Source organism: Sus scrofa, chromosome 6 (assembly GCF_000003025.6).
Source record: "Sus scrofa isolate TJ Tabasco breed Duroc chromosome 6, Sscrofa11.1, whole genome shotgun sequence".
Lineage (NCBI taxonomy): Eukaryota > Metazoa > Chordata > Mammalia > Artiodactyla > Suidae > Sus > Sus scrofa.
The window spans coordinates 152,888,728-152,905,342 of record NC_010448.4 but is presented as its reverse complement, the minus strand read 5'-3'; the positions used below and the strand labels follow the sequence as shown (position 1 = coordinate 152,905,342).

At 40.4% G+C, this 16,615-nt stretch overlaps 1 protein-coding gene across 24 annotated transcripts in view; it reads left to right on the top strand.

Annotated features, from left to right (window-relative positions):
- The window catches only part of FGGY (FGGY carbohydrate kinase domain containing), a 458,257-nt gene that overhangs the window by 307,837 nt on the left and 133,805 nt on the right, over positions 1-16,615 (top strand). For all 24 annotated transcript variants that reach the window (XR_002345479.1, XM_021097811.1, XM_021097810.1 and 21 more), the window contains one exon: positions 12,104-12,165. Coding sequence is in view for 23 of the 24 variants with exons in the window: in XM_021097811.1 (XP_020953470.1) it covers positions 12,104-12,165 (62 nt within the window). In the remaining variant the exon portion in view is untranslated. The remainder of the gene's footprint in view (positions 1-12,103; positions 12,166-16,615) is intronic.

Genomic DNA, 16,615 nt, shown 5'->3' with positions numbered 1-16,615 from the left:
CATGCAGGTTATTATAGAATATTGAGGGGATTTCCCTGTGCTATATGGTAGAACTTTGTTAGTTATCTGTTTTATGTATAGTAGTATGTATATGTTAATCCCAATCTCCTAATTTATCCGTCCCTCCCACATTTCCGCTTTGGTAAGCATAAGTGTGATTTCAAAATCTTTGAGTCTGTTTCTGTTTTGTAAATAAGTTCTTTTGTATCTTTTTTATTAGATTCCACAGATAAGTGATATCATAAGATATATCTTTCTCTGACTTAGTATGATAATCACTAGGTTAATCTATGTCACTACAAATGGCATTCTTTCATTCTTTTGTATGGCTGAGTAATATTCCATTATGTATATGTACCACATAATTTTCTCTTAATATTCATGTTTATTATGGTGTGCCAGATATGGTGTTTGGGGAATTTATCCTCTTCCCCCAGGTTTGCTATACTTCTTAAAATTATCAATTGCTATCTTTCACTAAGTTTAGGAAATCTTTAGCATTTATTTTTTTTATTTATACATTTAAATATCTTTTCTGCCCTATTTGTTATTCTTCCTACTATGACTCCAATTACAAGTGTTTAAGATCTTTGGCTATTGTTCCATAGCCCATGAGAGATTCTGGTTTTGTTATCCCCAGTATTTCTTTATCTCTCTCTCTTCTCTCTCTCTGTCTCTCTCTCTTTCTTTCTCTCTCAATTAGTCACTCCCTGTTGGTCTTTCTTCAAGTGCATTGACTCTTCTGTCTTCAGTCTCCAGTCAGCTATTGGGCTTATCCACTAATATTTGTTTCAAATATTGTATTTGTCAATACTAGAATTTCTACTTTTTAGTTATTTCCATTCCTTTGCCTTTCCTGTCTGTTTGCTGTGAGAATGTTATCCTTTATATTGCTAACCATTTAAACTATTGGCTTTTAAATTCTTGTCTTTTAATTTTAACATCTGTGTTATCTCAGGGTTATTTTCTATTAAAAGGCCTTTCTCTTAAGTAAGGATTACATATTCCTGTTTCTTCATATGTCTAGTAATTCTGACTCATATCTTAAACATTGTGATTGATAAATTGTAGAGACACTGGGTTAGACTTATTTCTCTGAAGAGTTGTTTGTTTGTTTGTTTTTAAGCTGGTCGTTTCAACGGCTTAACTTAAACTCCAAGTTTTGTCTCTCCTATGATGGGCAATTTTTGAAATCTTTGTTGAGTTCTGTAAGCCTTAGCTGGGTTACGTTATGTAATTCAGAGGTCATCTAGAGATTCAGGTAACATTTATTAGCATAGTGTTGAGCTTCTTTTCTGTCTCTCCTTTCTGAGATGCCCCTACCCTTACTTTCTGGTTGCTGTGGTTGTCTTGAACTCTAAGCTCTCATTTCCAGCTAGGAAGACTAAATGTTTCTATCCGAGTGTTAGCAGCCCTGCATTGTACTGATTGGGGTCTGCCCTCAGGCAAAAATCTGTAAAATCAAGGAATACACGGAGTGCTATTTTTTCCTTCCATGTGTCTATTCCTCTTCCTTTCCTACCTGGTTTTGGTCACTTTCCAGTATCTTCGGATATATCAAAATATATCAGAACTTTGTGATATATTTTGATCAACATTTATAATTGTTATCTGAGAGAGAATTTATATGGTAAAAGTTATTCAGTGATTTTAAGAAGTGGAACTCCTGAGTAATTTCTTTTAAAGCAAGGAGGATTACATTTCTTCCCTCATTAAAACTCTTCTGTTGGCCATCTGTATTTCTTCTTTGGGAAAATATCTGTTTAGGTCTTCTGCCCATTTTTTGGTTGGGTTGTTTATTTTTATGATATTGAGTTGTATGAACTGTTTGTATGTTTTGGATACTAATCCCTGGTTGGTAACATCATTTGCAAATATTTTCTCCCATCCTGTAGGTTGTCCTTTCATTTTGTTGATAGTTTCCTTTGCCGTACAAAAGATTTTAAGTTTGATTAGGTCCCATTTGTTTATTTTTGCATTTATTTATTTTGCCTTGGGAAAATGACCTAAGAAAATACGTTGCTATGATTTATATCAAAGAATGCCTATGTTCTCTTCTAGGATTTTTATGGTGGCCTTACATTTAGGTATTTAAACCATTTCAAGTTTATTTTTGTATATCGTGTGAGAGAGAGCTTTAATTTCATTGTGGTCAGAATGGCTGTCATCAGGAGATCCCTTGTGGTACAGCAGGTTAAGGATCTGGCATTGTTTTTGCAGCAGCTCAGGCAGGTCACTGCTATGGCTTGGGTTTGATCCCTGGCCTGGGAACTTCCACATGCCACAGGTGTGCCTGCTCACCCAAAAAAAGAATAGCTGTCATCAAAAAGTCTATAAATAATAAATGCCGGAGAGGGTGTGGAGAAAAGGTAACCCTTATATACTGTTGGTGGGAATGTACGTTAGTGCAGCCACAGAAAACAGTGTGGAAATTTCTTTAAAAACTAAAAATATAGCTACTATATGATCCAGCAATCTCACTACTGGGTATATATCCAGAAAAAAAATTAAAACTCTAATTTAAAAAGACAAATGCATCCCAGTGTTCATAGCAGTACTATTTATAATAGCCAAGACATGGAAATCACCCAAGTGTCCATCAGTAGACATTTGGCGCGCACACACACACACACACACACACACACACACACACACATACATGTGTATATATATACACTCACACACATGTATATAATGAAATATTGCCATGAAAATAATGGAATATTGCCATCTTGCAGCAATATATATGGGCATATAAAATGTTTTACTTAGTGGAGTAAGACAGAGAAAGATAAATGCTATATTATATCACTTATATGTAGAATCTAAAAAAATAACACAAATGGAGTTCCTTGGTGGCTCAGCAGGTTAAGAATCTGGTATTGTCACTACAGTGGCTTGTGTCGCTGCTGGAGTGTAGGTTCAATCCCTGACACAGGAACTTCTGCATGCCAGGGGTACAGACATAAATAAATAAATAATTAAAGTAATACAAAAGAATATACATACAAAATAGAAACAGACTCCTAAACATGGAAAGCAATCTTATGGCTCCAAAGGGAAAGGATGAGAGGAGGGACAAATTAAGAATATGGGATTAATGGAGTTGCCGTCATGGCTCGGTGGTTAACGAATCCGACTAGGAACCATGAAGTTGCAGGTTGGATCTCTGGCCTTGCTCAGTGGCTTAAGGATCCAGTGTTGCCGTGAGCTGTGGTGTAGGTCACAGACACGGCTCGGATCCCACGTTGCTGTGGCTCTGGTGTAGGTGGGTGGCTACAGCTCCAATTAGACCCCTAGCCTGGGAACCTCCATATGCCGCAGGAGCGGCCCTAGAAAAGGCAAAAGACCAAAAAAAAAAAAAGAGTATGGGATTAACAAATACAAACTACCATACATAAAATAGGTCAACAATAAGAATTTGCTGTACAGCACAGGGAATTACATTCAGTATCTTATAATAACTTATAATGGAATATGATCAGAAAAAAAAAAACCACCTGAATCACTATGGTATATACCTGAAACTAACACAGTACTCTAAATCAGCTATGCTTCAGTTTTAAGAAACCTTCCTGTGCCTTCTCATTGTATTTAGAATAAAATCTAAAGCCTTTGCCCCGACCTGCTTGATTTGTCCCACTTCCTGCCTCTCTGTCTTCATTTTATACAATGTTCCTCCATACTTACTCCAGTCTAGTATTGCTAGACTCCTAGGACATATGAAGCTCTTTCCTACTATAGAATCTTATTCTTACTCTCTTTACTTGGAAATTGTTTGTTCCTTTTTTTTTTTTTTTTGGCTTTTAAGGGCCACACCCGAGGCATGCGGAGGTTCCAAATCTAGGTGTTGAATCAGAGCTGCAGCTGCCAGCCTACACCAGAGCCACAGCAACACCAGATCCGAGCCACGTCTGCAACCTACACCACAGCTCATGACAACACTGAATTCTTAACCCACTGAGCAAGGCCAGGGATCAAACCTGGGTCCTCATGGATACTAGTCAGATTTGTTTCCACTGCGCCATGGTGGAAGCTCCCTTTTTTTTTTTTTTTTTTTTTTTTTTTTTTTCTTCTTTTCATGTCTTAGCTTAAACTTCACCTCAGGTCTTCCCTGAACCCCCTATCTAAAAGTCTGATTACAGTAACTTACCTACTTACTTCAAAGAACTAATCACTGTCTTTAATTAGTAAAAGTATTTGTTGACTCTTTCTATATTTCAGTAGATTATAATCTCCATGTGCACAGAAAGTACACTTGTCCTAATTGCTACTGAATCCCCTGTGCTTACTGACCATGGCCAAAACAGTATTTATTAAATCTAAAAAGAGCCTTACCACTCTAGACTATATTTGACTATTTGGATGCCTATTTTCCCTTCATAGGCAGAGCTTTGTACAAGCAATGACTTTATCTTTGATCCTGAATTATTTATTTTTTAAAATTTATGTATTTATTTATTTATTTGCTTTTTAGGGCCGCATCCTCAGCATATGGATGCTACCAGGCTAAGGGTCAAATTGGCACTACAGCTGCTGGCCTACCCCACAGCCACAGCAACGTGGGATCTGAGCCACGTCTTCGACCTACACCACAGCTCATGGCAACGCCGGATCATTAACCCACTGAGCGAGGCCAGGGATCAAATCTGCAACCTCATGGTCACTAGTCGGATTCATTTCCACTGTGCCACAATGGGAACTCCTGTATCCTGAATTATTAGAATGATAACTAGCACAAAGTAGCCATATATCAAACTAGTTTCATGAATAGGTGAATTAATAACCTGTAAAAATGAACAAAGCTATCCATTTTGATGGTGAATGAAACTGGCTAAACTAACCCTGCATTCAATCAGAATTGATCCATGTGTAAGAGAAATTATTCTAATAAAGCTAATATTAAGGTTGTTTTTTTTAAAAAAGGCGTAGTTTATATTTTCATTCATTTCCTAGAATGTTTGTTGTTCTAGGAAATGTTCAGTATTGAAACTCATAGCCCTTTTTAGCAAAATAAAAGAAATTGTCTAGATTGGGCTTTCTTCTTTCATTAGATTTTCGTGAGATTTCAAAACTGGGAAAAATCAGGTAACATGCTTTTGCTTTAAGATAAGATCAGGTAAGTAAAGACTTGAAATAACATGGATAAAAAAATGACATTACAGGTAAATACAAATGGAAAAGAGGCAGTGGTCACAAGGAATGAACATTTCTCTGACCCTAATGATTATCTGTCAAGCAAGGAAAAGACTAATACGTAAAACTGATTTTAATAGAGGAAAAATACGTCATGCAATAAGACGGCTTTGTCTTAGCAAAATGATCATAGAACCTAAAATTCTTAAATGTTCAATTTGCCTTTGTAATGTGTTTTTCTTGCCTGTAAGCTCCCTGCCAACAGTTTTGATATCTCAGGCGGTACAATTCTCTATGTAATTTTACAAAGTCTTGGCTCTTCGTTATATTAATTTATTGAATGGTTTAGAGAGAGAATGAGAAATGGTCATGCCTTAAGCCAAACCTCAGCTCAGGTCTTAGAAGTTCCTTGTCTGCCTTTTCTCTGCTATAGCAAGGGTCAAAAATTCAAATGCTGGAGTTCCCTTGTGGCTCAGTGGGTTAAGAACCTTACATAGTGTCCGTGAGGATGTGGGTTCAATCCCTGGCCTTGCCCAGTGGATTAAGGATCTGGTGTTGCTGTGGCTGTGGCGTAGGCTAGCACCTGCAGCTCCAATTTGACCCCCAGCTTGAGAACTTCTATCTGCCACGGGTGGGGCCCTAAAAAGACAAACAAAAGCAAAAAACCTCAGATGCTTAAAGGAGTCACACAGGCAGCATAAATGAATAAATAGACTAGGCAGAGAGAGATTTTTTACTTCTATGGAGAAGTTTCTCTTTTAGCTCACAGCACTCTCGGGTTGAGTTCCATGTTGCGTCCTTGACAGAGAGATGGGCATAGAAAATAGATTTCTACTGCAACTGAAATACTAGCACTCTCACAACGATAAACTGATGAAATCCAGTGTCTGTTGTTGGGGGCTGATAGGGAGTAGCCGGGCAAATCACAGACTAGAGGCTGCAGCCCTATCCGAAGGGATCAGTCACTGGTCAGGTCCAGCTGACTCTTGTCAGGAGGGAATATGGGTGACTCGAGGCTTTAAATTCATCAGTTCTTCAAGAGAAAACAGAAATCTGGCCTTTAAGTGAATCTCCCAATTTTCAAATATTGGCTCATTTTTAGAAACATTATATAACATTATTTTATTTGGATACAATAAATAAAATGTACCTGTGAGCCAAATGCCACCTCATACTACCTGCATATGATCTCTGTATTATATACTGTATTGCATTTTTCCCATGTTCCAAATGCAGAGGCCACCTTTATAAGGGAACACCAAAAAAAAAATAATAAATAAATAAAATAAAAAGCAAAACAATTACAGTTGTATACTGTAAAATGGCCTTTTCCTCTTGATCCTGACCTGACCTCCATTCTGAGGAAGATCTGGCTCCACCCAACTTAAGCTTCCTACCCATCCAGTTTGTAGCCTTTCCTGCCTACGTGTACAGCTGTCAGCTTTCAGAGCTGCTAGAAGATGGAGGAAACAAGAAAACAGTCATAGAGTTAGGATAGCACTGGCTGTGTATTTCGAAGGCAGCTGCTTGGCAAATATAGTTATTGTGGTAAAACTGGTTATTTCACTGGGAAACCAATAACCACTAAAGGGGACACTGTGATCTTCTATACCGAGCTAAATGCATTAGAGAACAGAACTGAAGTAGAAAGGTTAACCTTTGGAACAGGCATTCCAGGCTTTCGAAGTGAGTGCTCTGTTATTTCACAAACTGGCTCCTTCTTTACTAACCTGGGTGGGTCTTTACCATCAGATGCTGTGGAAAAACAAAACGTGTAGCTAACTTTTTAAGATCCCGTTCTTCCAACCATTTCTACCATTTCGGTGGTGTCCTATTCTCTTACTTTTTAAATTTTTTGGTGGCTGCTGCACTGCTGGCATATGGAAGTTCCTTGGCCAGGTATCGAACTGTAACCACAGCTGCAACCTGAGCTGCTGTAGAGGCTCTGTGGATCCTTACTCTGCTGCACCACAGTGGGAACTCCCCCCTTCTCTTTAATGATAAAGTGTGGTGAACTGAAAACCACCTATATATCAGGCATTTCAACACATCCCTCCCTAAAAGCAAATATTATTATCCCCATTTTACAGTTGTAGAGAAGAGGTCAAGTACATTTTCTTAGGTAGCAGAGAACTTCAGTATCACCATGAGTTTGAACCTAAGTCTGTTTTCAAGGCCCATGTTTTACCTACTGTTTTATTTATTTGTTTGTTTGTTTAGGGCCACACCCACAGCATATGGAAGTTCCCAGACTAGGGGTTGACTTGGAACTGTAGCTGCTGGCTTACACCACAGCCTCAGCAACGTGGGATCCAAGCCACATCTGCGACCTACACCACAGCTCATGGCAATGCTGAATCCTTAACCCACTGAGCAATGCCAGGGATTGAACTGGATCCTCATGGATACTAGTCAGATTTGTTACCACTGAGCCACGGTAGGAAGTCCCTAGGTACTGTTTTAAAATGTATATTTTATTATTATTCAAGTGTGATGAGGCCAGCAGATAAGAGATGACTGCCATTGAAAGGATAGTTTGTTACTGCTGGTTCTCAAGAAGAAGGGGCTGGCCACTCCATGGAGGGCCAGATGGGAAGCACCAGGGTTGTCCCTCCCTGACTGGTCCCTGGCTCTGGGGAGGTTAGAGCAGGGAAATAGCGGCCTATGGAGGAAGTGATGAGGAGCTGGGCTCTGGATTAGTTAGTCTGCACATGAAAGGTATGCACCCAGGCCAGTTGAGTTCTTTCATATCTCTAGGAAATGGCTAGCCCTGGAAGGGGCAGTCTCACCAGGGTCAGTAGGGCCCTGAGTACCAAAGCATCATAAATACAGAAAATCAAAAGACATGATTAATGTGACCACATTTCCTTTTCTAAGACCCCCAAATTCAAAGACATCTTTGACTCCGATTTTCTTATATTCTGGAACTACTCACTCACTAAATGTGTTTTAGTTTCCTCAAAATGTGTCTCTTTCATTCGTTTGAGAGGCCAACCATTGTTGTAGACACCAAGGCATGGGAAATAATGAGGCTTTGGATTTAAAAGAGCTCAGAGTGTAAGGTTAAGAGTCAGGCATAGAAACTAATGATTATGGAAGCACTTGATAAATGCTGTGATCAAGCAAGGACTGGGGTATCCAGGCCTCGTAGTCCCAACATTAGCCTCTGCGCCTTGTCTGTTTTTCCTCCCCTCCCTGTGCCCAGTTATCTCCCTGTTGTTCATACCCTACTGGGTGAATTTTCTTTGCTTCTCAAATCAGAATAATTTCCTAGGGCCTACAGTTCAGTAAAACTGTAATCACTTATCATACTTTTCAGAACTGCTGTCTGTCCACAACCTCCTCATTCATCCATATTTTTACCACTTGATTTATTCACTAATTTAGCAGTTACTGCCTAACCAGTGTGAACCCCACACAAATAGGGACAAATGAGAAGTGTGGTAAATGCTCCCAAGAAGTATGCCTCCGCTGTGGTTCGTATATCCTACATTTATCCAGCGGATGTTATTGAGCATCTACAATATGCCAGGCTCAGGGATGGACCAGTATCCCTACTGTCTGTACCCAGGTCTGTCTTTCCATCTTCAAATCTTTACCCGTCATGGCCTCCTTTCTGGCCTCCCTTGCCTCCAGCCCTTTACTTCTCCAAACTGCCTATTCTTGGCCTCTCAGGCCCCACAACTGTATAATAATTGCCAAACTATGCTACTATGTATTATATGTATTTCTTGCTTTCTACTCTATCTCAGAGCCTAGTCACAATCCTCGGTGCCTTAAGGATTCAGTAAATACCAAATAACTGCTTTCGAGCATGTGGGACACAGGCTAGGTTCCTCTGGGAAGCTCATTTAAATCTCTCTTCTCTGAAATATGAATCAAACCTACAATGAGGTACCACCTCACACCAGTCAGAATGGCCATTGTTAATAAGTCTACCAATAACAAATGCTAGAGAGGGTGTGGAGAAAAGGAGACCCTCGTACACTGTTGGTGGGAATGTAAATTGGTACAATCACTGTGGAGAACAGTACGGAAGTTCCTCAGAAAACTAAATATAGAACTACCACATGACCCAGCAATCCCACTCCTGGCCATACATCTGGACAATACTGCAATTCGAAAAGATACCTCATCACCTATGTTCATAGCAACGCTATTCACAACTGCCAAGACATGGAAAGAACCTAAATGTCCATTGACAGCACTGACAGATGAATGGATTAAGAAGATGTGGTACATATATACAATGGAATACTACTCAGCCATAAAGAAGAAAGAGATAATGCCATTTATAGCCACATGGATGCAACTAGAGATTCTCATACTAAGTGGAGTCAGAAAGAGAAAGACAAATACCATATGATTTCACTTATATGTGGAATCTCAAATATGACACAAATGGGAGTTCCCATTGTGGCTCAGTGTTTAACGAACCCAACTAGTTTCCATGAAGACTTGGGTTCAATCCCTAGCCTTGCTCAGTAGGTTAAGGATCCAGCGTTGCCTCAAGCTGTGGTGTAGGTCACAGATGTGGCTCAGATCCCGAGTTGCTGTGGCTGTATCGTAGGCCTGTGGCTACAGCTCTGATTCGACCTCTAGCCTGGGAACCTCCACATGCCACGGATGCAGCCCTAAAAGACAAAAAGGAAAAATAAAATAAAATATGACACAAATGGACCTCTCTACAAAGCAGAAACTGATTCACTGATGTAGAGGACAGACTTGTGATTGCCAAGGGGGACGGGAGAAGGAGCGGAATACATGGGGAGTTGGGGGTTAGTAGATGCAAACTATTACCATTAGAATGAATATGCAACAAGGTCCTGCTGTACAGCACAGGGAACTATATCTGCTATCTTGGGATAGACCCTGATGAAAGATAGTATAAGAAAAAGTGTGTGTGTGTGTGTGTATATATATATATGCGCTGTCACAGCAGAAATTGTCATAACACTGTAAATCAACTAAAGTTTAATAAAAAATTGTAAAAATTAAAAAAATAAATCTCTCTTCCCTGAACTCCTAAAATGCTTTCCACAGAAATCAGCATCAAATCAAGTAATGGTTTGATTATCCTTTATTGGTGCTGGTAGGTTCATCTTGATGCTCCAGCTAGATTGCAAACTCTTTAAGGTCCCAACTATGCCTAATTATAGTAACCCCACACTGAACCTTTAGGAAGTAAATATTCAAAACTTGCATGATGTTCTTTCCATGGAAATGACCAGTTGCTTTGGTACTGTTTTGAAATATTTCTGCAGCACTACACCAGTGGAATTCAACAACCTATGCCTGGGAACTCAGTAGACAGTGTGACATAGTAATTAAGAATAAGGACCAGGCGTTCCCGTTGTGGCTCAGTGGTTAACGAATCCGACTAGAAACCCTGAGGTTGTGGGTTCGATCCCTGGCCTCGATCAGTGGGTTAAGGATCCGGCATTGCTGTGAGCTATGGTGTAGGTTGCAGACAAGGCTTGGATGCCTCGTTGCTATGGCTCTGGCGAAGGCCAGCAGCTACAGCTCTGATTGGACCCCTAGCCTGGGAACCTCCATATGCCGAGGGTGCCGCCCTAAAAAGACAAAAGACAAAAAAAAAAGAATAAGGACTTCAGATACAGAGTTTCCTCAGTTTGAGACTCTGATCTGTTACTTACTCCCATGTGACCTTAAAAGAAGTTACTTTCCTCTTTCAGTCCTAGTTTTCTCATCTTCATGAATAAGAAGAATAGTATCTTCTTCACCAGAGTATTGTCAGGAATAAACAAGATGATGTATGTAACATGCTTAGTTTACTATATCTGGTAAATGAGTCAATACATTTTAGGTGACATCACTTACACTGTTGTTGGCATTATGGTAGACACTCTTTAAGTCCCAGAAATCCTACTTTAAAAGGAAACTGGGATAGGGGAGAGGGGATTATTGAGGCTCAGAGCAGTTCAGTGACTTGTACAAAATCACACAACTAGTCAGTATCAGAGCCAGAACCCAGACGGAACCTTGGAGGCTCCAGAACAAAGTCTCTTCCTTTTTACACAGTCCCGACTCTCAGGAGACCTGCTCAGAGAAACTGTCTCCATGAGGCCGCAATAACCGATCTGTTCGTAGTTTGAATGAAAATAAGTAGGTCAGAATGGTTGTTTTGGAGACTGTAAACATTGAGAAAATACACAGATTAGGTTCAGGGACTCAAGCCCGGTGTTGGGTGTGTTTTAGCACGCAGAGTAACGGCGTGTGGCAACATTTCTCTCCCTGATGCCTGGTACATATTATTTTGTTTAAAGCCACCAAGTAGATTAAGGAATAAATCCCTGACATGGAATTTCAAATGTGAAGGTGGTTTTCCGCAGAACTCACATTTCTGTCCTTGGAGAGCTCCATCCCCAGTGTGCCCTGCGATAACTTCTCAGTATGAGGAGGTTCTCTTAACAGCTCTGGGGAAACTCTTTTTTTTTTTTTTTAATTTTGTTTTGTTTGTTTAAACTGGGACTCCCTCCTCCTAGTCTCTTCCACTCAACTTCTCCATTCCTAAGACACGGTAATTCAAGGTCCGACATCACCCTGGGGTACCAGGAAGGGGAATGATGCGACACAGGGTCTGTGCTTTTAACACCCAGCTCCCCTATCATTTATCTTGAGTTACCCCCTCCTTCTCGCTCCTCTGTCCAGCCTCATTCTTGGACCTGAGACGACCTGCTGCAACCAGTTCAGCCTTGGGAGTTTCATTTTCTGCTGCTTTTCGCTTTCAACTTCTTTGTTTTATAAATCCAAGAGGCTGGCAGTTGGTTCAGCAAGGCTAGATTTCTGAACACATGGAGCCCCTCTTGCTGAGTTAGCATTTTAACATTCTTGGATCCTCTATAGACAAAGAGTTGAAAGAAACAAGACATTTTAATATATCTTCTTTTGACTTAAACACAGACTGGAGAAGCTGTAAAACTCACCCATCCCTCTTGTTTTGCAGATAGACCACATGGTGCAGGGTCATGCCGTCTTCCCTGAACTACAAGCCAAGGCCACAGCCAGGTAACAGCTCTCTCTCTCTTCCCTACAGCTTTTCGTGCCCAACCCCACGGGGGACATACGCTGTGGGCAGCTGTGTGATTGGCAGACCCTCCGAGCCATGAGAATGCCTAGCAGTACTTGCTTATAAAGCAGTCATCTGGATGATCCAGAACATATGCATGTCAATTTTCAAAATAACCTGAGCCAACTCACAAAGAACCTAGAGCTCCCCGCCCCCAAATATACCAGCAACCATGGTTGAGAAGCTCTGATGTAGAAGAAGGAACATGGGTTTGGGAGTCAAATCTTAGGTTCAGATCCAGTTTTTCTCCTTAGTAAGTGTGTGACCATGAGCAAGTTCATCAGCCTCTTTAAGTCTATCTCCTCATCTGTGAACCTGGATAGGAGCTGATAGGAGTGATTGCCAGGATACACTGTTAAGGGAAAAAGTGGAATATAAAGTCGTGTTTACCATATGCTCCCTTTCATGTAAAAAGGTGATAAAAGAATATATGCATATCTACTTATTTATGCCACCAGAGAAATACAGGAACGTGAAACCAGAAACTAATGAGGGAATGTAGGTAGGAATGAGATGGAAATAGTGGGGAAACAGGAACAGGCCCTTCTCTGAATACACATTTCTGTATAAATCTCACTCTTCGAAACATGGTTGCTTCATGTCCCTCTGAAAATAAATAGAAAGGTAGATGGATGGATAGATGGATAGATACAGAGATAGAGAGATGTGTGTGGTAGGGGTGAAATACAACACCAAACAAACAGTAATAAATGAACCTTTTGTATTCATAATAAATGGCACCATCACACTAAAGGGAGTTTGGGGGGAAAAAAGAACTAACCTAATTTGCTTTGGGAAAGAATATTTTGAGAGTATGCTCTGTGGCTAAAGATAAAGATAACTACATAAGTATTATACTCTAATTACTAAATTTGTCTTTTTGTGATATGGGTTAGCTATTCTTAAGATCCTTTATGTGTATACTACACTTGAGCAAATAAATAAATGTGTTGTGGATAATAAGAGCCAGGTTTCCCATGCGTAGGAAAAGGGGAAGGTTAGAATGAACTCGATCGTAATGGGTATCAATCAGAGTTATCAGAATCAACTTGTGGTTTTTAATGATATATGTGCTGTATCTATCCCCTTGCTCTCTCTGCTGAGATGGCTTCAACAGTGACACCCTAGTAGCAATGTGTACGCCTAGCACCCTGGTTTGGGTCTCTTTATTCTTCAATAAAAGTTATCAGGACTTGTTGGAAAAATGGTGAGTTGCAGGACTAGGGCAAGGAAAATACATGCACATTTTGTGGTGCCAGAATGTAAGGGAAGGCTTGAAAAGGAATTGTTGAATTACATGGACACCAGCTTTAACAGGCTCTCAGTGGCCTAATCATGGACCATTTGACCAACAGAAAAAAGTAATGATGATTTTTATAAAATATCTCCATGGTACCCTACTATTATAAGTAAATAATTGAAGAAAGCACAGAACTTGCTGTCCACTGTAAGGATAATTCAATTAAAATCTATAACTGTAGAGGAAGTAATGGAAATAGAAAACCATTATTAGGCAAACACAACCATAATAATTGCTGTAGGCAAGAATCACCAATGGATTCTAAAATGAGTGAGTGAGAATATGACATGAAGCCTGGTTTTTGCATGATCAGATAGTATCTCACCACAAGATACTTATTAATATAAAAGGAAAAATAGCTAACTTCACCATGAAGAAATCTGGCAAACAACACCTTACCCAAGTGATCAAAATTAACAATACTGGCAATAAGTTACATCAACATGATGGACCTCTTTTTATGATGCACTGAGAAGGACACAGCATCATTTTTGTAATGTTTTTGCCAAAAGTGCATAACCTCAGTGTAGACATGAGAAAACATCGTGCAAACCCAAATTGAGGGACATTCTACAAAATTATTAGCCAATCTGCTTCAAAAGTTATGAAATTTTAAGAACTGCCCCAGATTCAAGGAGCCTGAAGACCTACTACATCTAGAAACAATGTATGATTATCACTTAGATCCTTGGCCAGAAAAAAAGGACATTAGTGGGGAAAATTGTCACAATTAAGTAAGTATGTAGAGTAGAAATAATATTATATTTATTTTGATTTCTTAGATGAGGAGTATAAGGGAAGTCTGCATACTATTTTTGCATCTTCTCTGTAAATCTAAAATTATTTTGAAGTAAAAAAGTTCAAAAAATAGTAAATAAATGATTTTTGTGATAATAATGCTTCCTTGTTGGGCTTTTTAACAAAAACAAAATATTTTATAATATTATCAGAGACAGCCCATCCAGGTAGCAGATACTTGGCAAAAGGCAGCCTAGTCCAAGGTATAGATTCTGGAGCCCAACTGCCTGTCTCAGCCTCACCTCTAATGGGCAATGTACTTAACCTCATTGTGTCTTTGTACTTCACTGTGTGGGAAAATTATAATGGTACACAAGGTTGTTGAGAAAATTAAATGAATTTCAATAGTGTCTGGTACATGGCGGCAGTTGTCGGGCTGTAATGTGTATGTAGCAGATGGTAGGGGTAGTGATCAAAGTCGTTGTTGTTACTTGTATGGACCTTTCCTTTCCACCAGGGGATGGATATTCTTGGGGGAAGCACACCTTCCCAGAGCAAATGAAGTGCATCATGTGCTAGGATATAACCAGTGTGTCATCAGGGTGAGAGGAGGGGGATTGACCCCCACAGAGAGTATAAGAAAGGCTTCATAAGCTTCGCCTTCTAGGAGTCTCTAGTTACTGTCTGAAGGGACCACACCGTATATCCAGTCAACTAGCACTTTAGTTGTCTCAGAGACCACATAAGCTAGAGCAGGGACGCCTAAACTCAGGTCATCAGAGAAGTCCTTGTTTGTGTGCAGCGTTTTATTGATTCTGTACTTATGCATATATTTCTGGGGAGAGGGGCCATAGCTATTATCAGATTCTTGAAGGTCCTTTAAACCTAGCATTTAAAAACCACTAATCCAAAGAAACGAGTTCTGACTTAGAGTTCAGAGGTCTGGGTTCAAATCCCAGCCCCCACAGGCATCAGTGTGTGAACCTTAGTTTCCTAGTCAGAACATGGAATAGGAGGAATGAGAGAACCAGCCGTGGATACCTCTGAGAATTTGAGTTTAATAAGGTGGTATATTTGGAAAGGCTTTGTGAACTATGTAGTGACAGTGACAACAACCATCCTGCTACTACTACTTCAACTGTTGCTAATGAGTATAAAAGAGGAGACACTTTGGAGGTGATTGCTCTAGGGTGAGGCAGCAGGTGTCAGTCACCATAACCTGCTCACCTTCTTATGGAGAAGCAAGAACACTGGAGAGGGAATGGGAGGTCTTGGCTTCTTGTACTAATCCTGCCACACATGTCTCGGTGACTTGTAACCTCACCCTCAAAATGACAGTCATACCACCCTGGTTAGCCCATTTTCCTGGTGTCAGGAGGATGAAAGTAGATCATGGCAGTGCCAATCTCTGAAGATCTTAAATCTCAACACAAACGTAACAGATAGGAGTTCCCATTGTGGCTCGGCAGTAATGAACCCAACTAGCATCCATGAGGAAGCAGGTTCAGCCCCTGGCCTCACTCAGTGGGTTAAGGATCCAGCGTTGCCATGAGCTGTGGTGTAGGTCACAGATACTGCTTAGATCTGGCATTGCTGTGGCTGTGGTGTAGGCCAGCAGCTGTAGCTCCAATTCAACCCCTAGCCTGGAAGGTTCCATATGCTGTGGGTGTAGGCTAAAAAGACCCCCCCAAAAAAAGTAACAGATAATTTAGACTTTACTATGAGATGCTCAAAATTTCCAGAACTTTCTGCTACGGCTGAACCTCATGTGAGTACTTTTTATTGAAAATGGGAATAAAAGGATTTATGGATTAGCATGCATACTCCGAGAAACAGCAGCCTGGGGTGGTCCAGAATCAGCAATTTATAGAATTCAGTCTTAAAGTCAGATTAGATTTAAATCCAACTTCTATTCACATGCCAGCTAACGCCATCCCCTCTTTCAACTACTTCCCTGTGTTTTTTCTTCTCTTTGGAGTTAAGTTTCTCCAAAGCATTGCCTGTGCTCTTGGTCAGTTTCCTCCTTTGCCCACTCCACTTTGAATTCTGTCACCACTGGCCCCTGAAACGTGGTGTTAAGGTCCTCAGCAACCACATCACGTCATCAAGTCCCCTTCCTGGAGCTCTCAGCTGCATGGGTCACCTAAGGAGGATAGTCACCCACGTGCAGTTTTCCTTCTGCATTTCTGACTCCTTCTTGTTCTTTTCAAGCTCATGGTCCTGTTCGTAATCACTAACATCAAAGTTCATCACAGCTACATTCTTGGACCTCTTCTCACTTTTTTTTTTTATGCTTTTTAGGGCTGCACTCCCCCCGGCACATGGAGGCTCCCAGGCTAGGGTCAAATCGG